This window comes from Dipodomys ordii, unplaced genomic scaffold (assembly GCF_000151885.1).
Source record: "Dipodomys ordii isolate 6190 unplaced genomic scaffold, Dord_2.0 Scaffold65, whole genome shotgun sequence".
NCBI lineage: Eukaryota > Metazoa > Chordata > Mammalia > Rodentia > Heteromyidae > Dipodomys > Dipodomys ordii.
This window is the reverse complement of record NW_012267281.1, coordinates 5,620,659-5,645,228: the sequence shown is the minus strand read 5'-3', so window position 1 is coordinate 5,645,228 and position 24,570 is coordinate 5,620,659. Positions and strand designations below refer to the sequence as shown.

General features: G+C 39.7%; 1 protein-coding gene across 1 annotated transcript in view; it reads left to right on the top strand.

The window, feature by feature from the left end:
- Pcca (propionyl CoA carboxylase, alpha polypeptide) overlaps nucleotides 1-24,570 on the top strand; it is a 301,142-nt gene that overhangs the window by 3,776 nt on the left and 272,796 nt on the right. The window contains 3 exon segments of the mRNA XM_013023003.1: nucleotides 9,782-9,859; nucleotides 13,529-13,576; nucleotides 13,670-13,738. Of these exon segments, the coding sequence (XP_012878457.1) occupies nucleotides 9,782-9,859; nucleotides 13,529-13,576; nucleotides 13,670-13,738 (195 nt within the window).

The window sequence follows — 24,570 nt, the reverse complement described above, 5'->3', positions numbered from 1 at the left end:
GATAGAAGAATGACCCTAACTTCCTCCTTTATTTAAAAAGGCCTGCTGGGCGCTGGTGGCTCACACCTGTAATCCTAGCTACTCAGGAGACTGAGATCTAAGGATTGCAGTTCAAAGCTGGCCTGGGCAGAAAAGTCCCTATGAGACTCTTACCTCCAGTTTACTACTCAAAAACTGGAAGTGGGGCTGTAGCTTAAGTGGTAGAGCACTAGCTTGAGCATAACGAGGCTCAGGGACAACGTCCAGGCCCTAGCTTCAAGCCCCACAAGGCCTGCTGCAGTTTTTACCTTTCTTCTGAACCTGTTAAATTCACAATGATATTGCTCAAGTATGAGGCTCTGAGTCTAAACCCTGGTACTATCAAAGGGGAAAAATTAAAGAATGAATCTACAAAAAGCAAGTGACTACATATATATATATCTATGAACAGTATACTAAAAACTAGTTTCTGCAATCATCTTTGCAGAATTTTGTTCTCAAATGATTGTGAAAAGCTTGCCAAAATGTTAGAAAGTTTTACTTCTGGGAAATTCTAAAGTATTCAGGTATGTTCTAAACATTCTTCTTCATGTTCCCTCACTAAAATGAGCCACAAGTGTCAAGGAACCTGTAACTTAAGCACTCAGACTTTGAGAATGAACCACCCAGTGACCTGTCATTCAAATGAGACACTATTTGTAATTGGTCTGGAATCATACTATCCTAGTTTCAAATCTTTCTCTGCCAGTTGTGTCCTTCCATTACCTAGCTGCTCTGAGGTTTGCTTTGTAAATTAGGGTTTATTTTGTGCTGGTCCTGGGGCTTGAATTCAGGTCCTTACACCCTTGCTCTGCTTTCTTGGTTGACTCTTACCACTTAAGCCATGTTTCCAGTCTTAAATTGGGATTTTTTTTACCTAGTTGATACATGGGTAAAAAATAATATATTAAAGCCATGTAAATTATACATGAAAATTAAATAAGGTATATAAAAGCCAATAAATTTTAGCAATTACTATAAAACTAACATCCTGTAGCCATTAAATGTATGCAAAAAACCCCCAAACAAGTAAATTACTTAAAGGGGATGTGTTTAAAAAGCTGATATAGGGCTGAAGATTGGTGGCTCATGCCTGTAATCCTAGCTACTAAGGAGGCTGAGATCTGAGGATCGAGGTTCAAAGCCAGTCCAGGCAGGAAAGTCTGTGAGACTCTTATCTTCAACAAACCACTCAGAAAACTGGAAAGCTGAAGAGCTGAGGGACAGCACCCAGACCAAAGAGTTTAAGCCCCAAGAACAAATGAAAAAACAAAACAACAACAAAAAAAGCTGATATAGGAAGTGGTTCTGTAGTTCAATGCCAAGAGTGCTTGCCTTGAGCAAAAGAGCTTAGAGACAGTTCCCAGATCCTGAGTTCAAGCTCTATATGTGATTTAAAAAAAAAACCAAAAGCTGATATACAAAACCAACAATGCTGACAAGTGAGTTCTATAAATACTGTACTCCCCAAGTAAATCCTATTAACTGTCCAAAAGAACTATCTGAATTCTTTTTTTTTTTTTTTCTTGGTCGGTTGTGGGGCCTGAACTTGGCTTGGGCACTGTCCCTCAGCTCTTCAGCTCAAGGCTAGCACTCTACCACTTGAGCCACAGAGCCACTTCTGGTTTTTTCTGTTTATGTGATGTTGAGGAATCAAACCCAGGGTCTCATGCATGCAAGGCAAGCACTCTATCATTGAGCCACCTTCCCAGCCAATCTGAATTCTTTAGACTAGACTAGATTTAGCTGTCTGCTTTCTGAAGGTTTGCATAAGTAAAAGGTCCCACCTCAGTGAGACTGAATCTATGGGAAATATTTTTTTTTACATTTAATATGGCTGTATTTAAAGCCATTATTAAGCTCAGTATGCTTCTTCTATTCTTAGTTTCTAAAGAGGTTTTATAAAAGAATGTTCAATTTTATCAGAGACTTTTTCTGTTTTGATAGAGATGACCATGTACTTTTTGTTCTTGATCCTGTATTTTGTTCTTGATCCTGTATGTGATGTATTACATATATAGATCTGTGTATGTAAGTATGTATATCCTTGCATTCCTGAGATGAAACCAACTTGATCATAATGTATGATCTTTTCGTGTGTTGTTGACAGTTTGCAAGGATTTATTTAGTTTTTTTGTTTTAATGTTCAACAAAATTGCTCTCCAATTCTCTCTGACTCTCTTACACACACACACACACACACACACTCACACACTCACACACACACACACAAAACATGCGCGCCCACGCACATTTGGTTTTGGAATGAGTACAAAACTTGCTTTATAGAATGAGCTGGTAACTTTCCTTCCTTTTTTTTTTGGTGCCAGTTTTTGGGCTTGAACTCAGGGCTTGAGTGCTGTCCCTGACCTTTTGTGCTTAAGGCTAGCACTGTACTTCTTGAGCCATAGTGCCACTTCTGGATTTTTGGTGGTTAATTTGAGGTAAGAGATTCAGGAAGTTATCTGCCTTGGTTGACTTTGAACTTTGATCCTCAAACTACAGTCTTCTTTGTACCTAGGATTATAGGAATGAGCCACTGGCATCTGACTTAACATATTAGTCATTTTTGGCATAGGATTTTGCTTTATTCTTGGGCTGGTCTGGAATGTTATATTATTTGTGCTTCGTAGGTAGCTAGGATGACAGTTGTGTGCCACCATTCCTACTTGTTGGTTGAGATAATGCCTTTTTTTTTTTTTGTCGGTCCTGGGGCTTGAACTCTGGACCTGGGCACTGTCCTTCTGCTCTTCAGCTAGAGGCAAGAGCTCTACTACTTGAGCTACAGCACCACTTCCGGTTTTCTGAGTGCTTTATTGGAGATAAAAATCTCATGGATGGGCTGGGATGTAGCTCAGTGGCAAAGTGCTTGCCTAGCAAGTGCAACGTCCTGGGTTCGATCCCCAGTACCAAAAAAAGAAAAGACAAAAAAAATACAGTTAAAAAAAAAAGAATCTCATGGACTTGCTGCTTGGTCTGGCTCTGAACTTCAATCCTCAGATTTTAGCCTCCTGAGTAGCGAGGATTACAGGCGTGAGCCACCAGCTCCTGGCATGAGATAATGTCTTGAAAACTTTTTGCTTGATTAGCCTTGAACCATGATCCTCTGGATCTCTATCTTCCAAGTAGCCATTATAGTCAGTTTCTCTTTGGCAGTCCTTATTCAAAAAACTTTATTAGAGTGCTCAGACTTTTGTACAAATTCTATAAACTTTATAGTTTAAAATTACAGAAATTAATTCTTATTTCTAAAGGGTAGAATTTGAAATCCAGGTGTCAGCAGGGCCACACGCTCTCTGAAGGCTTTGGTGGAGGCTCCTTCAGTTGCCACTTAGGTTACCTTTCAGATTCTTTTGTCTTTGATCTTCTTTGATTATGGCAGTATCACTTCCATTGTTGTCTCTGCCTTCATATGGCATTTTCCTTCTTCTCCCTGTGGGTCTTTTTTTTTTTTTTAATTTTGCCTTTTATAAGGATACTTGTCATTTAATTTAGGGCAATGTTGGGATCAAGAATGATCTCTTTTCAAGATCTGTACCTTTATCATACTCCTTTTCTGTGCCCAGGATATTCATATCTCTTTCTGGGGGCCTCCATTCAGCCATTTACACATACTACGTGGTGAATACTGTTTTGTACTAGAGATACAGTGAACATTTTTGCTCTCATTGTAGTTATATTTTAGTAGATGAGACTGACATTGCTCATATAAGTAGATTAGTTCAAGGAAGGCTAAGTGCTCTGGAAGGGGTAATAATAATAATATTAAAAGATAAGTATATTTGTTATTATCTCATGACTGTGACAGAAATAACTTAAAGGAGGAAAGATTTATTTTGCTCACAGTTTCAGAAGTTTCAGTTTATTATGACAGTCAGCTTATGGAAGTACAGCTCAAGTCCTGTAAATACAGCACAGCAATAATAGAAGTAGGTCCAGGGCAACATATATCCTCCAAGGACATGCTCCCAGTAATCTCCTTCCAACCAGGCCTTACTTGCCAGGGTTTCACTTTTTCCTAGTAGTCTGTTGAAAATGTGAGTTTATCAATGGATTAAACCAGTTATTTGTTCAGAGCCCTCTTGACTTAATCATCTCTGGAAAATGTGGTTTTGTAATCACCTGAAGGTTTTCTTAATGCAGTCAAAAGTGACAATCCCAATAGGATAATAGACAACCTGCTTGAAGAATAATAAGACAAATGGAGAAATAGCAGAGCATTGCAATGGTTATATGCATGCCAGAGTCAACTATGAGAGTTGTCAAAGTGGTTGAGTCAAGATATAATAGGATTATTATACAGTATTTTGAAATGATCCAAAGGTGCTGAGATGAATAACAAAAGTGATGTCAGTCCCAGATTAAACAGATATCAGGCAGATGTTCTTATAGATAAATTTTGTGGCTATAAAGTTATGGCCCTTGTACATATATCCTTTAAGGACATGCCCACATGATCTCCTACCTAGTCAGTCTGGCAGTCTTTTATGAATATTTCTTGTTATTAGGGAGTCATACAGAAAGAACTCTTCCTTTCTAATCTGGCTTTATTTACTCTTTTATTTATTTGGTTAGAGCTTGACCAAAGTATTTCTCTTTTGATTCCTAAGACTTTCACAGGGAACAGAGAGTAATGGTTCTGTTAGGACTAGGTATGTTGGTTAAGGAGAAAGGGGAGAATTTTGAACATGTAGGTAGATAAAGAAAGATAATGTACCCTGCCATGTAATGTTATAGTGGGGCAGCATTCCAGACTAAGGAAATATAAGGAGCGTGAAGGTGAGATCGCATTTTATAATCAAGGTTGTATTTGGTATGATGTGGTTAGGATGGATGGAATAAAGTTCATTAGAGGGGATGTTAGTAGGAAAGGGAACCAGCACAGTCACCTTGGGGCTTTATTTGGAATATAATAATGGGAATCCTGTTAAAAGATTAGAAGCAAATTGGATTTACATTTTGAGAAGACTGCTTGAAGGAGAAAATGTAAACCTGGGTAGGAAGTAACCCAAAGAAAGTAACCCAAAAGACCACATGGACAGAAGTCAAGTAGAAGGAAAGATTTATTGCCAGCAGAGCTGACAGGCCAAGTTCTCATGAGGAAAGGGAGATAATGGTGGCATCTGGCTCCTTAGAGGCTCCTTTTATACCCGGGACGGAGTGGGAGGTGACTCACCTATTGCACTGGTGCTGCTATCAAGGGAGGAGATAAGGTCTGGGAGGTGGGTGTTTCCTTATACTGCTAAATCAGGCATCTGTGCCTCAGGCCATGCCTATAATCCTAGCTACTCTGCAGGCTGGGATTTGAGGATCTCTGAAGCTAGCAGGAAAGCCCATAAAACCTTTTTTTTTTTTTTTTTTTTTGGTTGGTCGTGGGGCCTGTACTCTAGGCCTGGGTGTTGTCCAGGCTAGCGCTCTACCACTTGAGCCACAATGCCACTTCCTGTTTTCTGGTGGTTAATTGGAGATAAGAGTCTCACAGACTGAGCTGGGAAGGTGGCTCAGTGGTAGAGTGCTTGTCTTGCATGCATGAGGCCCTGGGTTCGATTCCTCAGCACCACATAAGCAGAAAAAGCCGGAAGTGGTGTTATAGCTCAAATGGTAGAGCACTAGCCTTGAGCTAGAGCTGAGGGACAGTGCCCAGGCCCTGAGTTCAGGCCTCATGACCGACAAAAAAAAAAAAGAATCTCCCAGACTTTCCTGCCTCGGCTGGCTTTGAACTGTGATCCTCAGATCTCAACCTCCCCAGTTGCTAGGTTTATAGGTGTGAGCCAATAAACTCCTGGCCCCACAAAACTCCTATCTCCAATTAACCACCCAAAAACCAGAAGGGAGCTGTGGTTCCAGGGCTAGCTGTGAGCACAAAAGCTCAGGGACAATACTCAGGCCCTGAGATCAAGCCCAGGACTAACGCGCATGTGCACACATGCACGCGCGCACACGCGCGCACGCGCGCGCGCATACACACACACACACACACACACACGAAAGACGCAAAGTGCTGTGCCCACTATGTGAGGAATGTCTCATTGGGATTTGTGGGGAGAGTGGAAGCAGGGAAAGCAGTCAGGTGGCTGCTGGAGAAGTCTTAAGCTAGAGATGGTGGTCACTTATGTTTGGGTAATAGTGCCAGAATAGATGAGAATTGGTCAGATTTGGGATGTTATTTTGGAACTCAATCCAAAACTACTTGCTTTGGGTTAGGAGGAAAATACACAAATAATGGAGGAACCAGGAAGAGCCAAGAGTAACTCTTTTTGTTGTTGTTGTTGATGATCATTTTATCCTTGTAATAAACATCCGGGAAAGCCAGGAGGGGTCATCACCTACATTTTCTAGATGAAAACTGGGGCTTCAGGAAATGATTTGCTTCGTGTCTTGTGGATATGAAATGGTGGAGCTAGGAGTTGGCCCAGGTCCTTTGATTGCGTGGGGGTCCCAGCACTTCTCCTGGGCCGTGATGTAAATAGTGTGAGGAATGTAGGACATCTTTCTTCCTGAGGAAGGGAATAATGGCAGTATGTTATTGGGAAGTCATTTTGTACATACTGACTTTTCTCTTTTGTCTATGGTAGTCTCAAAGTTGATTAAAATTTTTTCCTTGTAACTTTTTTTCTTGTTCTGGTACCAGGGTTTGAACTAAGGGCCTTGGGCTGAACTCAGGGTTTGAACTCAGGGCAGCTTTTTCTCCTACCTGGTACTCTATCTCTTAAACCATGTCTGCAGCCTGACTTTTTGCTGGTTAATTGGAGATGGTATCTTGAGAACTTTTGTGTCTAGGCTGGCTTCAAACCATGTTCTCTCTAAGTCTCAACTTCCAGAGGAGCTAGGATTACATGCCTGAGCTACTGGAACTTAGTTAAGCTTAATTTAATTTAATTTTTTTTTAGTTTGAGATAGGGTCTAAATTACTCAAGATGGCCTTGAGCCTTAGGCTTTAGCCTCTTGAGGGCTGGAATTATAGGTATGGGCTATGAACCCAGTATCCTCAGAATTTTTGTTGTTAGAATTTTATTTATCTGTATGCCTGTCTACCCATCCACCCACTTACTAATTTCGGTAGTACTGGAGTTTGAACTCAGGTACTTGATTGCTGTACCACAGCCATTTTTGCCTTGATTTTAAGGGAGGGACTTACTTTTTTCCCTGACCTCTGACCTGGAGCCCTCCTATCTGTCTCCTTCCACATAGATTGGATTGCTATGTGCCACCACGTCTGACATATTTGTTGAGATGATGTCATAGGGCAATTCGATTACGAGATACAGAGAAGCCACATTTTTAGAAGTTGAATGGGGAGTCTTTATTGGGAAGCCAGTGACTGCAGGCAGACTCATGTCCCCCCTAAAAAACTTGCAGCCTCCAGTCCACTCAGTTCTTTAGGAAACTGAGCCATGAGGGTAGTAAAGAAAGAGCAGAACAACAATCTCAACAAATCAGACCAATGGAGAGTTGAAGAAGGTTGCCATGGTGGCCTGAGAAGAGACAGGAGTCGCGAGGCATGGTGCAATGGCAGCTGAGGTGGTGGGGCCTAAATAGGGTCAGGGTTAGGGAGGAAGGTCACAGGGGTCTGGAGAGTTCATGGTACAGATCTGGCAGGTCCTGGAACCTTGTTTCTGCTTCTAGTAATTCAGGCATGCTTATCACCTGGGGGTGGGGGGGAATTTCATCATCCACCAAGTTGCCAGGATGGCACTAGTTAGACCAATATCTGTATTTCAGTGTCTAAGTAACATTTTGTCTTGGCTGACCATGAATCTTAGTCCTTCCAATCGCTGCTGTCCTACTGGCTACGATTATAGGCTTGTGCTACCACAGCTGGCTTTGAATTTTTCATTTTCAAATTTATGGGAAGTCTTGTCAAGAGTAAACAAACAGGTTTTATTATGCTGACTCAACCAGTTCAGGCTTGCTACGGAAAGGGCTCACATCCTTGTTTTACCTGAGTAAAACTTGTTCTGCTGTGCTTTTTGCTTTAATAATTTCTACTTTGTGTTACTAGGTACCTCCATGCTTTTTAAAACTTTGGACCACATTTTCACAACTGCATAATTCTACAAGTTGTGTACTTTTTTTTTTTCCTCCCTTTTGTGGGGTTTGAATTCATAGCTGGGGTGCTGTCCCTGTGAAGTTTTGCTCAAGGCTAGTTCTCTACCATTTTGAGCCATAGCTCCACTTCTGGTTTTCTGGTAGTTAATTGAAAATAAAGGTCTCATGGAATTTCCTGCCTGGACTGGCTTTGAACTGTGATCCTCAGCTCTCAGTGTCTTGAGTAGCTAGGATTATAGGTGTGAGCCATCAGCATCCAACTTGTCCTCTTTTTTTTTTTGGATAAAGTTGTCATTATATGGTTTCTTTTTTATTTATATTGGTCGTGGGGGCTTGAACTCTGGGCCTGGGCCCTGTCTCTCAGCTCTTCAGCACAAGGCTAGCACTCTACCACTTGAGCCACAGCGCCACTTCTGCCTTTTTCTGCTTGCGTGGTGCTGAGGAATCAAATCCAGGGCCTCATGCATGCAAGGCAAGCAGTCTACCACTGAGCCACCTTCCCAACCATTATATGGTTTCTTAGATAATCAGAAGCAAGTACGTAAAAATAGTAATGAAAAAATTTAAGAAAAAAAGGAACTCCATTTCACTCAGGCATACTGGCACATCTATTGTTTGGTCTGGTATTACTTATAATAGATTAAATTAGAGCTTTGTGCTATAGATTTTTTTAAAGTGTATTTTATATATTGATAGTTTTTGAGAGTAAACATAGCATCCATTTGATTGATGTTTTCAGGTAAATTCTCAGAGTTCTCATGTGCCTTGTGTTTAGAGTTTTTTTAATGACTCTCTCAGTAAGAGACCTTGGTGAAAAGTCACCTGAGTTTTTGTTTTTCTAGTAGAGAGCTCAGAGATTCAAAGTAGGTTGCTTCAGTTGTAGAGATATTGTGAGACTGAGTTAGTACTCAGTTTAGTTAGTACTTATAATTAGTACTTAAGCTTGTCCATTCTTTCCCCGAAGTTCTTTCTCTGTGCTAAGCTTCATTCTCTCGTGTAGTGTTTCTCCCCCTCTGTCCTTTTATCCCTTCTTTTTGTATCTTTCCTTCCCTCCCTTCCTCCCTTCTTTTTTTTTTTTTTTTTTTCCTTTTTTTTCCCCCCTCCCTCCCTCCCACCCTCCCACCCTCCCTCTTCCCTCCTCTTCCTAATCTTTTTTTTTTTTTTTGGGTCCGGTCGTGGGGCCTGAACTCTGGGCCTGGACGCTGTCCCTCAGCTCTTCAGCTCAAGGCTAGCACTCTACCACTTGAGCCACAGCGCCACTTCCGGCTTTTTTCTTTTTGCTTATGTGGTGCTGAGGAATCGAACCCAGGGCCTCAGGCATGCAAGGCAAGTGCTCTACCACTGAGCCACCTTCCCAGCCCTCCTCTTCCTAATCTTAGCCAAGTACTTTGTTCCCCTAGCCCTTGTTAGTATTTTGAAGAGTTGTTTGTGACATTTCTGACCTTGGACTATCAGTGTGAATGTTTAGGAAGATCTTTCTTGACCCAGTTACTATTGTATTAAATTGTTGTGGTTGCTGTTTTGATGCCTCTAGTTTCTTTTGTATGCTAAGGAAATGTTTGTAGTTATGATTTTTTTCATAATTAAGGTATATTGCTTAAGCTACCTTTGACTGATAAAATAGTTTAGAACTGGAAAAATCACCCTGAAAAAATATTTTTATACATATTTAGGAAGAATCTAATTTGTTTTCTTTCTCTCCTTTTTTAAATAGCATGTTCCACCCTATTCAAGACAGTGCCTGGTATTGTCCCGTAGCCTGGGTTCAGGAGGATGTGACCCCAATGAAAAAGTAAGTATTTAATAATCCTGTCAAGCAGCTACATTGTAATAGTTTTCTTTTCCTTTTGCTAGGTACTGGGCCTGAACTCAGTGACTTGTATGTGCTAGGCATACATTCTGTTCTTTCAGATAAAATTTCTCATTTTGTTTGCTGAGGCCAGCCTTGTACCTTAACCCACTTGCCTCTACCTCCTGAGTAGCTGGGATTATAGATGTATGTTACCAAGAGTGACTTTTACTTACTTTTAAAACAATTTTTATTAATACTTACATAAGCCTGGTGCTGGTGGCTCACGCCTGTAATCCTAGCTACTGAGGAGGCTGAGATCTGAGGACAGTGATTCAAAGCCAGCCTGGAGTGGAAAAGTCCATGAGACTCTTATCTCCACTAAACCACCAGAAAACCAGAAGAGGTGCTGTGGCTCAAATGGTAGAGTGCTCACCTTGAGTGGAAGAGCTGTGGGACAGATAGTGCCCAGGCCCAGAGTTCAAGCCCCAGGACAAACAAACAAACAAACAAACAAAAACATAAAATTTGTTAATCATCAAAATAAATAAAAAACCCCACCAATACCTAGGAATGTACTAGGTATTGCTGAAGAAGTAATGACAGAACTCCAAAGCTGAGCCGTTCGCTGAGCAATTCTGAGGTAGGGTATAGCATGATGGGCATATCCATCCACCAGCTTTGGAAAAGCAGGCTTGCAACTGCTCCCAGTTTATGTCCACTGTCTTGATGTTTTGAACATTGGTAGACAAATTTGCAAAATTGAATTAAAGATAATATTAAGCAAGCTGGGTTGTGGCTTCCTGTTCATAGTCCAGGCAGGGAAGTCCATGAGACTATCTCCAATTAACAACCAAAAAAGTCAGAAATGAAGCTGTGGCTCAAGTGGAAGGGTGCCATTCTTGAGTGCAAAAACTAAGGGACAGGCCGGGTACCAGTGGCTCATACCTGTAATCCTAGCCACTCAGGAGGCTGAGATCTGAGGATCATGGTTCAAAGCCAGCCGGGGCAGGAAAGTCCATGAGACTCTTATCTCCAATAAACCTCTAGAAAACTGGAAGTGTCGCTGTGGCTCAAGAGCTAGAGTGCTGGCCTTGAGCTGAAAAGCACAGGGACAGCGCCCAAGCCCAGGGTTCAAGCCCCATGACCAACCAAAAAAACAAACAAACAAAAAACACCCCAAAAAACTAAGGGACAGTGCCCAAATTCTGCAAGTTCCAGAGGATAATGTTAAACAGCTTTCACACACCAACCATGATATATTTATCACGTAATAGTTACTTACAAGCACAATAGTCTATGAAATCAGTTCTGATAACCTTCCCATTTTACAAATGAAATCAAGCCTAATCACTACCCTGAGTCACAAATTTACCTATGCAAAAGTCTTAAGTTAACAGTGATACTCATATCACAGTGCACTATGGATCAGAAAACTTTTCTGATAAGAAAACTCTCCTGCCAAAGAAATGCATCTTTATATCAGAAGCACAGAGCAGGAGTCCTGGTGTATCATTTGTTTTCCATAAGGTGCCAGGGTAACTCTGGTTGACCCACCTTCATTCAGCACGTGCAAGTTTGAAGTATGTCATCAGATTTGCCAGGTCTGGATCTTCTTTCCCTTACTCCAGTTGATCCTCTGTATTGTCCTATTTTTTTAAATTTAGTTTTATTGTCAAGGTGATATACAAAGAGGTCCTATGTTTTTGAATAATCTCTTGAATACTGCTGACATGGGGGCTAGTGATAATGACAGACATCTTGCTTTCTCTTAAGGAGAGATGAGATTATCCAAAAAGAAAGGACCAAGGTCCCAGGAGGACTGACCAACTCAGTCCTCTTGGTCTCTGAATAGGTGACATGCCAGCAGTGGTTTTTACTGCAGTAGTGAGCATTTAAGCATGGGGAAGGGAAAGTGCTGAGAGATGAAAACACACAAACCAAAGAACAAAACAAGGCCAGCAATCAGTAGCTCACTATAATCCTCCATACTCCGGAGGCTGAGATCTGAGGATTGAAGTTTGAAGCAAGGTTGGTCAGGAAAGACTGTGAGACTCTTTATCTTCCAAATTTGATAGTCAGACTTAACATTGTTTTCAAAAGACATAATCTATTTGGTGTGGTATCTTTGGATAGAAGCACAGTTGGTACCTGTGTGGAATTATTGAAATTATATCCCACTGTAACAGAGATGGCATATCAGTTATACTTATTAGACTTTCTTCTTATGGACAACTGATAACAGTAAGGACTTTCCAGAATTTAGAAAATAGTCATGTAAATTATTAAGCATTTTTAATTTTTATCTTTTTTTGCACTGATCCTGAGGCTTGAATCAGGGCCTGGGTGCTGTCCCTGAGCTTTTGTACTCAAGGGTAGAGCTCTGCCATTTGAGCATCATTTCTGGCTTTTTGGTGCTTAAAGATAAGAGTTGCACTACTTTCCTGTCCGGGCTGGCTTTAAACAGTGATCCTCAGATATCAGCTTCCTAAGTAACTAATATTATAGGTGTGAGCCACAGGTGCTCAGTGGTTTTTTTTTGGTTGGTCGTGGGGCTTGAACTCTGGGCTTGGACACTGTCCCTCAGCTCTTCAGCTCAAGGCAAGCGCTCCACCTCTTGAGCCATAGCACCACTTCCAGTTTTCTAGTGGTTTTTATTGGAGATAAGAGTCTCACGGACTTTCTTGCCGGGGCTGGCTTTGAACCATGATCCTCAGATCTGAGCCTCCTGAGTAGCTAGGCTTACAGGCATGAGCCACTGGCTCCCAGCTTTTTCTTTTAGCACTTTTTTTGAGGGGTTGGTACTAGATTTGAACTGAGGGCTTCAAGCTTTTTTGTTGTTGTTGTTTGTGGGGTCAGAACTCTGGGCCTGGATGTTGTCCCTCAGCTATTCAGCTCAAGGCTAGCATTCTACCACTTGAGCCACAGCACCACTTCTGGCTTTTTCTGCTTATGTGGTACTGAGGAATCGAACCCAGGGTCTCATGCATGCAAGGCAAGCACTCTACCACTGAACTACCTTCCCAGCCCCTAGCTTTAAGCTTTTTAAGCAGGCTGTCTTATAACTGAAGCCACTTTTTAATTTGGGGATGGGAAGGTGGCTCAGTGGTAGAGCGCTTGCCTTGCATGCCTGAGGCCCTAGGTTCAATTCCTCAGCACCACATAAGCAAAAAGAAAAAAGCCAGAAGTGGCGCTGTGGCTCAAGTGGTAGAGTGCTAGCCTTGAGCTGAAGAGCTGAGGGACAGTGCCCAGGCCCAGAATTCAGGCCCCACAACCGGACCCCAAAAAAAAAAAGTTGCTAGGATTCCAGGCTTGAACCATTACCTCTAACTTATAAAGTACTTTCGATAGAAATTTATTTTTCTAAAATATTATTTGAAGATTTGCTTTTGTCAGGAGAATTTATCAGTAAGTCAACTTATTACTGATTGATGATTATCAATCATTAATGAATTAATTAATGAATAAATTAACCTAGTCAATAGATGTTTTAACAAAGTAATGAGGTCAGAATTTAATTGTTCTCTGATTGTCAATAAACATTAAATTTATAACATTTAATATTATTCTTGGAAGTAAATTTTCACTAAGATATCTATTGTTAATTGTAGAAAAATGGTTTTTTTTTGGTCCAAAATAAGATTAAGATTTTCTATTTTTTTCTCTCTGTAGACTTTTGATAAAATTCTTATTGCTAATCGAGGAGAAATTGCATGTAGGGTGAGTAGCATTTAAGTTATTTTCCGTTTCATTCTATGAAATTGTTCCTCTAAATATGAATATTAATAAATAATATGGACGTATTTTCAATAGGTTATTAAAACTTGCAAGAAGATGGGCATTAAGACAGTTGCCATCCACAGTGATGTTGATGCTAGTTCTGTAAGTATGTTTTTACTTAGTTTAAATACACATTGGATTTTGGCTGAAGTAGAAAAAAATGTGAAGTTTAATTTTCTTTTGGTCTGCAAAAGTCATCTTCAAGTTTTAGAACCGTCTATTTACTACTGTTGTAGTAAGCAAAAGTGGAAGCATCACAATATTCCCTATAATTTTTTGTTCTTCAAAGCCTAAAAACCCAGAATAAAATAAAAAATTGTTAGGTCAGTTGTGGTCAGCAAGTTGGTTTAAGGAAAGAAAGCATGAGAAAGTTAGATTTGAAATGTTTATGTAGTACTTCTTTATGAGAGCGCTTTTCTCCAGTATAACTCCAGTATTGCTAAGGGAATGCTATAATTGTTTAAGCTTTCCTAAATGCTTTAATGTGTTCAGCTAAAAGTTTGATGAATGAGAGATAGCCTGATGCTAATTGGACCTGAACAAAAGAAGGTATAGCATAAAGCAGTGAATGATATATAATTTTATGTGGCATTTTTAACACAGCAGGCATTTTTTAGCAGTAATGAGCTGTGAATGAGTAGAAAAAAAATCCCATGGGAAAAGAATGCAAATTATTAGACTATGGAATGAAGTATTAGTAGATATACTTTAAGGTATTATTATTATTTAAAATTTTTTTCCACACTACTTTTGACGGGTAGATCTTTTGGTAATGTCTGCTTTCATAGTGTAGTAATTTAATGCAAAGGATTTTCAAGTTTGATGGTGATCCTTAATTTTTGTCTTATTTAGAACTGTTGTTCATTTTGTCTCTTTGTAACAAACTTGTTTTGTAACTGTTTATTTAAAAAAAGCCCAAATGGAAATAATTGCAAACTAGCAACCTGAAAACAAATGTTAACTTACAATTTGACAGTTGCATTTAAAATAATTTTTAATGAAAGGTTATTAATTCTGCCTTTCCTGTCTTTTTTTCTTGAAAAAAATTTGATTTTGGCTTCTTTGCTAAAATTTGTTTTAACCATGAGAATTTTAGTACTAATTTACATTCTTTATAAGGTAGTTAATGAGAAAACCTTACTTTCATTACCTATTTCTTGATTGGTAATCCAAGGTATTCATCAAAGTCAACTCCTCTAAAAAAAGTTTATTAAGGTCACCAGGAAGCTAATACTATTTCAGACTGAAAATAGCAGGGTATAAAGCAGGAAATATTGTTCAGAATTTAAAATATGATTTGCGAGGCTTCATAATGGTAACATAACATTCTCAGCTAAAATTCTACAGTAGGGACAAATCAGAGAAATTTGTCTAGTTTCCGCTTCATTCACAAGAGAAGGCTTTTAGCTGAAAAGATGAACTCCTGGGACACACATTTTTGTTTGCTTGACGGTTGATCACAGAGGTTTTCATCTTCTTATCAGTATCAGTAATGTGAACAAGCCATGCTATATTCATACATGTTGTTAGTGTTTAAGGTAAACATTTTAATGTTCACCTCATATATTTTATATGTTCATTCAAGGTGAAATGTGAGTTATAGTAGTAAGAAAATACAGCAGTAGTTGATTGCGAAAGCTATTAATTTATCTTAAAACCAAGTAATGTTTTAGTTAAGCAGGAAAAAAGAGTGGCACCAAAAAAAAAAAAAAGAAAAAAATCAGTCAACTTGTATCTGTTGCTTGCTCTTCCTCCTCCAACTCTTCTTTCCCTGCCATTTCTCCCCTCTTTCCCACTTTTAAAGTTGTGAAAACAGTTCTTAGCGTGAGAGCGATATAAAAAGTGGTCCTTGGATTGAATCTGGTCTGCTTTTAGTGAGCAATATTGTGCTGACTCAAAATAAGTAAATTAATATTTGTGTAAGAATCACTTGTCTGGTATGGTACTTGTCTGGTACTACTGTACTGCCCTAGATTCCTATCTGCCTGCAATATAGGCAAGTTCTTTTTTTTGGTTGTAGGGCCTGAACTCAGGGCCTGGGCAATGTCCTGAGCTTTTTTTGCTCAAGACTAGTGTTCTACCACTTTAAGCCACAGTCCACTTTTAGTTTACTGATGGTTAGTTGGAGATAAGAGTCTCTGGGACTTTCCTTCTTGGGCTGGCTTTGAATCTAGATCCTCAGATCTCAGCTTCCTGAGTAGCTAGGATTACAGGCATAAGCCACTGGCACCGGGTTGTTGGTCTTCTTTTTGAAACTGCTTTTCCCTCTCTTGTGTGGGAATTGAACACAGGGCCTTAAACAAGCCCCCTACCACTGATTTGCATATCCAGCCCTCTTTTTTTTTTTAAATGCCTAATGTATTTGAATTCTTTCATCTTCTATTCATTTTTTTTAGTTATTTTAAAGGCGCTTGGTAGTTTGATTTGTTAGGTGTTTAATTCTGTTTTAGTTCTTACTCATGTTGTGTGTGTGTGTGTGTGTGTGTGTGTGTGTATGTATTCCCCCCCCCCCCCATGTTTAGATTTTGGCTTGTGTCTTACTATTTGGCATCTTTTTTGTTGAGTTTCAAGATGGGTTGAGTTGCAGAAATGGCCCAGTGGGGATAGGGATTAGGTTTATTTCTTTTAGGCACTTTAGGGTATTATTGGTGGTTTTTCTTTCCTTCCTTCCTTCCTTCTTTCCTTCCTTCCTCTCTCCTCTCTTTTTCTCCCTTCCTTCCTTCTTTCCATCCTCCCTCCCTTCCTCCCTCCCTCCCTCCCTCCTTTTCTTTCTCTCTCTTTCTTCTTTTGGTCATGGGGGCTTGAACTCAGGGCCCGTGCTCTGTCCTTGAGCTAGCTCTCTACCACTTTCAGCCACAGCGCTACATGCTGGCTTTGAACTGGAATCCTCAGCTCTCAATCTCCTGAGTAGCTAGGATTACAGGTGTGAGCCATTGGCACCTGGCTCTGGTGCTTATTTTTATATTTGTTGGCATGAAGGTTTTTGAATTATTTGGATACTAAGAACAAAATGAGATTGCATATACACAGGTACCTATTGGGTAGGCCCATGGTATCTGATTTGTAGAGGAGACTTTATCCTTTACTTTGACCATAGAGATATTGATAAAAAGTAATTGTTTCTCTGAGTACTAGTAGATTGATTCCCTGCCCCCTTCCTGATTGAGAATGTAACCTTCTGGCACGCTGGTCTTTTTCTAGGAAGTTTTTCTTTTAATCTTTAACTTTAAACAGTGTCTGGTTACTTTCTTAGAGAGTTCAAACTTAATCCTTTGGGTAATTTTTATTTTCAAAATTATCACTGGTATTTGCTGTTATGGATATAGTATTTCTTTAGCTTCCTCTTTTTTTTTTTTTGGCTGTGACTAGGGATTGAATTTAGGGCATTGTTCATGCTATTTAAGTACTCTACCACTCCTTTCCTTCCTTCCATCCTTCCTTCCTCTTCCCCTGCCCCCCTCTTTCTTTTTTCTTTCTATGTGGGTTCTGGGGCTGGAACTCTGGGCCTGGGTGCTCTCCCTGAGCTCTCTTGCTCAAGGCTAGTGTCCTACCCTCTGAGCTCCAGCTCCAACTGAGTAGCTAGGATTACAGGTGTGAGCCTCTGTCACCCAGTCTCATCTTTGTTTTTGATCCCTGGAGATTCCTTGTAAATTCTTGTGAGCCAAGCTATTCATTTAAAGAATGTTCGTTATCTTTAGTCTAGGATTTTAGGTATTTCTAGGTAGAATTTGTGGGTTATCTTGTTGGATTGTTGTACCTAACTCATTCTCTACTGAGGAAGTTATTTCCTCCTGTTGTTCGAGAAGACTGACCTCCAGCAGACATAATGCCAGTATATTTACAGTGATGAGATTAGTGCCACCGCATCCAGTGGATGAGATCAAGCAGTGTAAAAGTACTCCAATGGGAAATAGTCAGGGTAGGTAGCAAAATGGGAGTGAAGACTCTTAAGAAGTTGAATTATTTTTTTTATTTTATTTTTTAGGTTTTTAAAAATTTTTTTTATATTTTATTTTATTTTTTGTGAACATACTGTACAGAGGGGTTACAATTACATGGGCAAGAAGTTGAATTATTTTTTTTTAATGGGTAATAATTTACTAAGAGAAGACAGATCTAGTACAGAACTGTGTCCAGCTATGATTTTGTTTTGTTTTTGGACAGTCATGGGGCTTGAACTCTGGGCCTGGGCCCTGTCCCTGAGCTCTTTAGCTCAAGGAAAGCGCTCTACCATGAGAGCCACAGTACCACTTCCTGTTTTCTAGTGGTTTAATAGAGATAAGAGTTTCATGGACTTTCCTGCCTGGGTTGGCTTTGAACTGTGATCCTCAGATCTCAGCCTTCTGAGTAGCTAAGATTACAGGCTTGAGCCACCAGCCCCTGGCCAGCTGGTGATTTTTGACTGGGATTGTTTTGTATCTGTAGGTCAATTAGAATACAACTCTTACGACCTTAAGGTTTTTTTTTTTTTTTTGTTGGTCCTGGGGCTTGAACTCTGGGCTTCGGTGCTGTCTCTCAGCAATTCAGCTGAAGGTGAGCACTCTACCACTTAAGCCACAGCGCCATTTCTGGTTTTCTAGTGGTGGTTTTCTAGTGGTTTATTGGAGATAGGAGTCTCACGGAGTTTTCTGCACCAGCTGGCTTGGAACCGTGATCCTCAGATCTCAGCCTCCTGAGTAGCTAGGATTACAGGCATGAGCCACCAGCGCCCGGCTGTTACGACCTTAAGTTTTTTACCCATGAATGTGTGATGTTCTCAAATGTATTTAAGTTGCTTTAATTTCTTCCAATGATGTTTTGTGGGTTTAATTGCAAATTTATATGAGTATAATTTTACAAATTTATATGTTTTGTTTTTTTTGTTATAGTTATTCCTAAATATTTTATTACTTTCAATGACTTTATAAGCATAACTATTTTAATATTAATTTTTTGTTGCTTACCTAGGTATACATACAATTGATTTTCATCTGATTTTGTATCTTGCAAACTGCTTAAGCTATTATTAGTTCTAATAGTTTGTTAGTTGATTCTGTATGCCATGTGTGACATGGGATTGTTTTACTTGTTTCTTTCTGGATGTTTTTTATTTCATTTTATATTTTTCCTTGCTTTGATTTTCTAGAACAGTGTTGCACAGAAGTGTTGAGAGCAGGCATACTTGGCTTGTTCCCTGTCTTTTTTTTTTGGGTCCGGTCATGGAGCCTGAACTCTGGGCCTGGGCGCTGTCCCTCAGCTCTTCAGCTCAAGGCTAGCGCTCTACCACTTGAGCCACAGTGCCACTTCCGGCTTTTTTCTTTTTGCTTATGTGGTGCTGAGGAATTGAACCCAGGGCCTCTGGCATGCAAGGCAAGCGCTCTACCACTGAGCCACCTTCCCAGCCCTTTTTGTTTTGTCGTCTTCTTCTTTTTTCTTTTGGTCCTTTGGCTTGAACTCTGGGCCTGGGTGCTGTCCTTGATCTCCTTTTTGCTCAAGGCTAGCTACCACTTGAGCCACAGCCCAGCTTCTGGTTTTTTCTGTGATTAATTGGAGATAAGTCTTAGACTTTCCTGCTTGGGCTGGCTTTGAGTAGCTAGTATTGCAGGAATAAGCCACCAGTGCTGGGCCATGTTTTTTTGTTATTGTTTTTTCTTTTGATAATATTTTAATTGATTTTTGAGTTAATTAAAGATACTAATAAGTACATAGAAATATTAATTGATTTTTGGAAACAGAGTCAGTCTTTCATTGTTGGGATAAATCCTTGTTGTGTTGTGTAATCTATTGTATTTGATGTTGGATTTAGTTGGTTAGTATTTTGAATCCATATTTGTAAAAGATACTGACTTGTAGTTTTCGTGTGATAGCTTTAGTTGGTATTACATGGAACTGGCCTCATAAGTTTGAAAGTTGTCTTAAATCTTCTGCTTTTTGAGAAGAGTTGATGGAAAATCAATATTTTTCTTTAAATGTTTGGTGTAACTCACCAGTTCAGCTATCTAGGTATGGGATTTTCTGTGGATAGTTTTCTTTGTTTACTTTTATTGGTTTGTTAAAAATTTCAATTTCTTTTGTCAATGACTGTAGTTTTAATCTTTCTAGGGATTTTATCTTTATTTCTAAAAGGTAGGTGTAATGTTTCTTTCTTGATTTTAAACATTTGAGTCACCATACCCTGGGCACTTCCTGATTTTATATAGAGAAACTGAGTACTTTAAACACTAGTTTGTCCCACATTAATCTGTACATTTTTCTGGTAAATCCTGATAAATACAATGTATTGTTTTTTTGTTAACAAAAGAGTAAATATACAAGAACTACCTAGAAAATTCTGAGAAAAATTGATAGGGGGAATACCCTAACTTATTAAAATGTATTATAAAATAGACATAAATTGGAACCACTTATAAACATGGGTGCAAGAAGAGGAGACAAGCCTATAGGATAACTTCATTAGATTTTAGGCAGTGCTAAACGTAGCAGGGTTTCTTTATTATTGGTGGTTCTAGAGAAGATAAATATAAAGGACAATTTTTCTCCTTCCTTTCTTTCTTCCTTCCTTCCTTCCTTCCTTCCTTTCGTTCTTTCTTCCTTCCTTCCTTTCTTTCTTTCTTTCCTTCCTTCCTTCTTTCCTTCCTTCATTTCTTTCTTTCTCTTTCTTTCTCTCTTTCTCTCCCCTTCCTTCCTTTCTCTCTTTCCCTTCCATTCTCTCTCTCTTTCTTTCTTTCCTTTCTGTCTGTCTGTCTCTGTCTAGTCTGTCTGTCTGTCTGTCTGTCTGCCTGCCTGCCTGCCTGCCTGCCTGCCTTTCTCTCTCTCTCTTTCTTTCTTTCTTCTCTCTTTTTCTGGCAGTACTGGAATTTGCTTGCACTTGGTTGGTTAGAAGCTGTGCTTGCTGCCATTTTTCACTGGTTATTTTAGGATAGGAGGCATATCTAACTGCTTCCTGATGTCATTGGGAGCAAAGATGCATGCTAGAATTTCAAATTTCACTTTTGGGGAGATGGAATCTCAGGGGCTTTTCTGCTGGGCTGGCCTGGCCCTGTGATCCTCACAATCTCAGACTCCCACGTAGCTTAGGATGTCAGGTTCATGCTCCTATGCTCTGGGATGACAAGGAAGTTTTTCAGACTTTTCTGTCCAGGCTAGTCTTGAACCTTGATCCTCTTAAGTTGCTTAGGATTATAAATTTGAGCCACTGGTACCTGTTTAAAAATGAGAAATGTTTAATAGTTTTAGTGGAATTTCTACATGGCAGGTATATATCACTTCAATAGTTTGATGAACAGTGGGAACAAAGAAATTGAGAATTCAGATATTATACCTCTGCTCCTCAGAATGTACTTGGGTAACTTTCATGTATTATTTCATGTTCTAAGTAAAATGACTAGAATTTTTCTTCACAGAGAAGCAATAATATTATTTATATGAAAACACTAAGAGTTTTAATTTTTTAAAATGAGATTTCATTGAGTTAAATGAAAAGCACTTGAAGTCTTTATTTCAAATGAGATAAGTCTATACTTCAGCCTTTGACCTCTTTTCTGGTTGTGCCTCTGAACTGAACTCATCAGTGTTTCGTTGCTTTGAGTACAATCATGTTGACTTGAAATGAGAAGTATCTGATATTTGCTGAATTGAAGCAAAAACCTAAAATCAAGAAAGTACTCACTGTGACTCACATATTACCCAGACAGCCTGCTGTTTAAAATATGATTTCTAGTGTGTATTGGAGTCTCAGTCTTACGATTCTGTAATGAGATTGAGTGGGATTTCCTGTGAACACTCTGGGATGATAGACAGAAAGGTGAGGGCAATCATCACTTTTCATGCCTACCCTTGATAATATTTCCCTGCTGGCTGGGGGAGACTGAGGACAAATAGGACTTCGTGATGTCTAAGTTGTTAGTGTATGTTGGTTCCAGCTGAACAAACTGGAGGGTAATAATCAGAGAAATGGAGATAAAATACATTAATGTAGGCTAAGGTATAGTAGACCTTAGGGGAAAACATCAAAATTTTATGGAGTGGTTGGAATATCTTATTTTACATCTTTCTATATATATAACTTTGTTTGCATATCCTTATTTTCCGACTAGAGATGTAAAGATTACAGCAATTTAGAAATCTCAATCATTAATTTTTTTCTTCTTTACATGATTCTAGCATATTTTTCAATATTTTTTGGTTCAACAGGAGTTACAGTTCTCTTTTTTTTTGTCAGTCATGGGGCTTGAACTCTGGGCCTGGGTGCTATCCCTGAGCTCTTCAGATCAAGGCTAGTGCTCTACCACTTTGAGCTATAGCACCACTTCCGGTTTGCTGTGGTTGGAGGTAAGAGTCTCGTGGACTTTTTCCTGCTGGGGCTGGCTTTGAACCATGATCCTCAGATCTGAGCCCCCTGAGTAGCTAGGATTACAGGTGTGAGCCACCAGCTCCCGGCTCTCAGCAATTCTTAAATGCTTTAAAATACTTAGCTTTTAAAAAATTAAAAAAAAACATATAAAACATGTATAAGTTAGAAAAATTACAAAATCTGTTAATGGACTTACTAAGTAGACATTATCATTGATCCTCAAACAGGAATAAATGAAAAAGGTCATTACCTTTTTTTTTTTTGTCGGTTGTGGGGCTTGAGCTCTGGCCTTGGGCGCTGTCCCTGAGCTCTTCAGCTCAAGGCAGTTGTTCTACCACTTGAGCCACAGTGCCACTTCTGGTTTTCTGTGGTTATTTGGTGATAAGAATCTCAGACTTTCCTACCTGAGCTGGCTTTGAACCCTGTTCCTCAGATCTCAGCTTCCTGAGTAGCTAGGATTTCAGGTGTGAGCCAGTGGCGCCCTGCTCAAGTTATCTTTTATGCCAGGTAATCTTTTATGTGTGTGCATGTGTGCGTGCATGCGTGTGTGTATGTGATGTGAGTACACTTGAGCTGAGATAGTATGTTTAATGACATTCTTAAATTACCTTTACTAGTAAAGGATGCTAAAATGCTGGCCATTTTGTTCTATACTTCCCAGTTGGGCTTATAGACATTTAAATTACAATAGGAAATCTATATGATCATTCATGCAAAAAATACTTGTAATTGTCATCCTTCAATAAGAAGTTTCCTTAACAACATAAAGTCTCATGGCAAAACCTCTGAGTAGTGACAAATTAATAGCAATTACATATTCCATTTAATTGAAAGGAAAGGAAAGGATTTGTTTCACGAAGGTGATTTAGGTCTCAGAGTATTTTTTTCTGTCTCTATCCTTCCTTCCTAACTTCTTGTGCCAGTTTGAACTCAGGGTCTGAGCTCTGTCTCAGCTGCTCATTTTTTTTTAGATTAAAAAATTTTTTTTTGCTGGTCCTAGGTCTTCAACTCTAGGCCTGGGTACTATCCCTGAGCTTCTTTTGCTCAAGGCTAGTGCTTTACCCCTTGAGCCACAGTGCCACTTCCAACGTTTTCTGAGTAGTTTATTGGAGATAAGAGTCTCATGACTTAGCTTTCAGCCTTAGTTGATCTTTAGCTTTCAGCCTCCTGAGTAGCTAGGATTACAGGTGTGAGCCACTGGTATCTACTCTTAAATTTTTTTGTTTTTTCTTTCCTTTTAAACTGAAGGCTAGCATTTTACTACTGAAGCCACAGCCCTGCTTCCATCTTTATAGTGGGTAATTGGAGATGAGAGTGTCAGGTACTTTCCTGCTTGGGCTGGCTTTGAACTGTGATTCTCAGATCTCAGCCTCCCCAGTGACTAGGATTACAGGTAGGAGCCAAGAGCACCTGGTTTTATTTTTGATTTTTAAGCTTTTATTAAAATGAGTTATCTTTTCAAGGAGATTCTGTCATTATGTTTCATTACTTTTTTTTTTTTTTGTGGTGCTTAGGAATGAACTCAGGACCCTGTATGTATAATGCTAAGTGTTCTACCATTGAGCTCACCAGCGCTCCATTCCACTTTGCATCTTGAAATGTAGTTTATGTGGTCTAGGCTGGTCTTAAAGTCCTGTACTGAAGTGATCTTTTTTTTTGGGGGGGGGTCCGGTTGTGGGGCCTGAACTCTGGGCCTGGGCACTGTCCCTCAGCTCTTCAGCTCAAGACTAGCGCTCTACCACTTGAGCCACAGCGCCACTTCTGGCTTTTTTCTTTTTGCTTATGTGGTGCTGAGGAATAGAACCCAGGGCCTCAGGCATGCAAGGCAAGCGCTCTACCACTGAGCCACCTTCCCAGCCCCTGAAGTGATCTTTTTGTCTTAGCCTCCTGAGTAGCTAGGCCTATAGACGTGTATCACCATGCATAGCTAATCCAAGTTTTCATTTTTATTGTATGTGCTGGTCCTGGGGTCCCTAAGCTTTTTTGCTGAACACGAGCACTCTGCTAGTTGAACCACAGCTCTACTTATGGCTTTTTGGTAGTTAATTAGAGGTAAGAATCTCATGGACTAACTACCCTAGCTAGGTTTGAATTGTAATGCTCATATCTCAGCTTCCTGAGTAGTTAGGATTATAGGTGTGAGCCACTGACTTCAGACTAAAGTCTACCTACTAAAGGCTAATCTCATCTAAAAATACCTTCACAGAAATATCCAAATGTGTTTAACCAAAACCTGAGTAGTACTGCTGGCCTAGTAGAGTCAACCTGAGTAGGCTGAAACCAGCAGGTACCTGCTGTTGAAGGGTTTTAAACTGACATATTTGCACTTTTTTCTCCTTTTTTTTCTTTTAGCTTACAGAAAGGCAGTTTATTAACAGAAAATAATTAACAGAAAATTATTTGAAGAGTTCGTGGCCTCCCTTCTTGCAGGTGCTGTCAGAGGGGATGGGGGTGGCATCCTCAATCCTCCTAGTCTTCATACCTGAGCAAGCAAGGGCTCTCTGAGGGCTGCCTGGGCAGAAAGATTGGTGATGTGGACAAAGATGTCGTTGAAGGATGTAAAGATGTGGCAGACACCAAATACATTCTCTCCTTCAGCCAC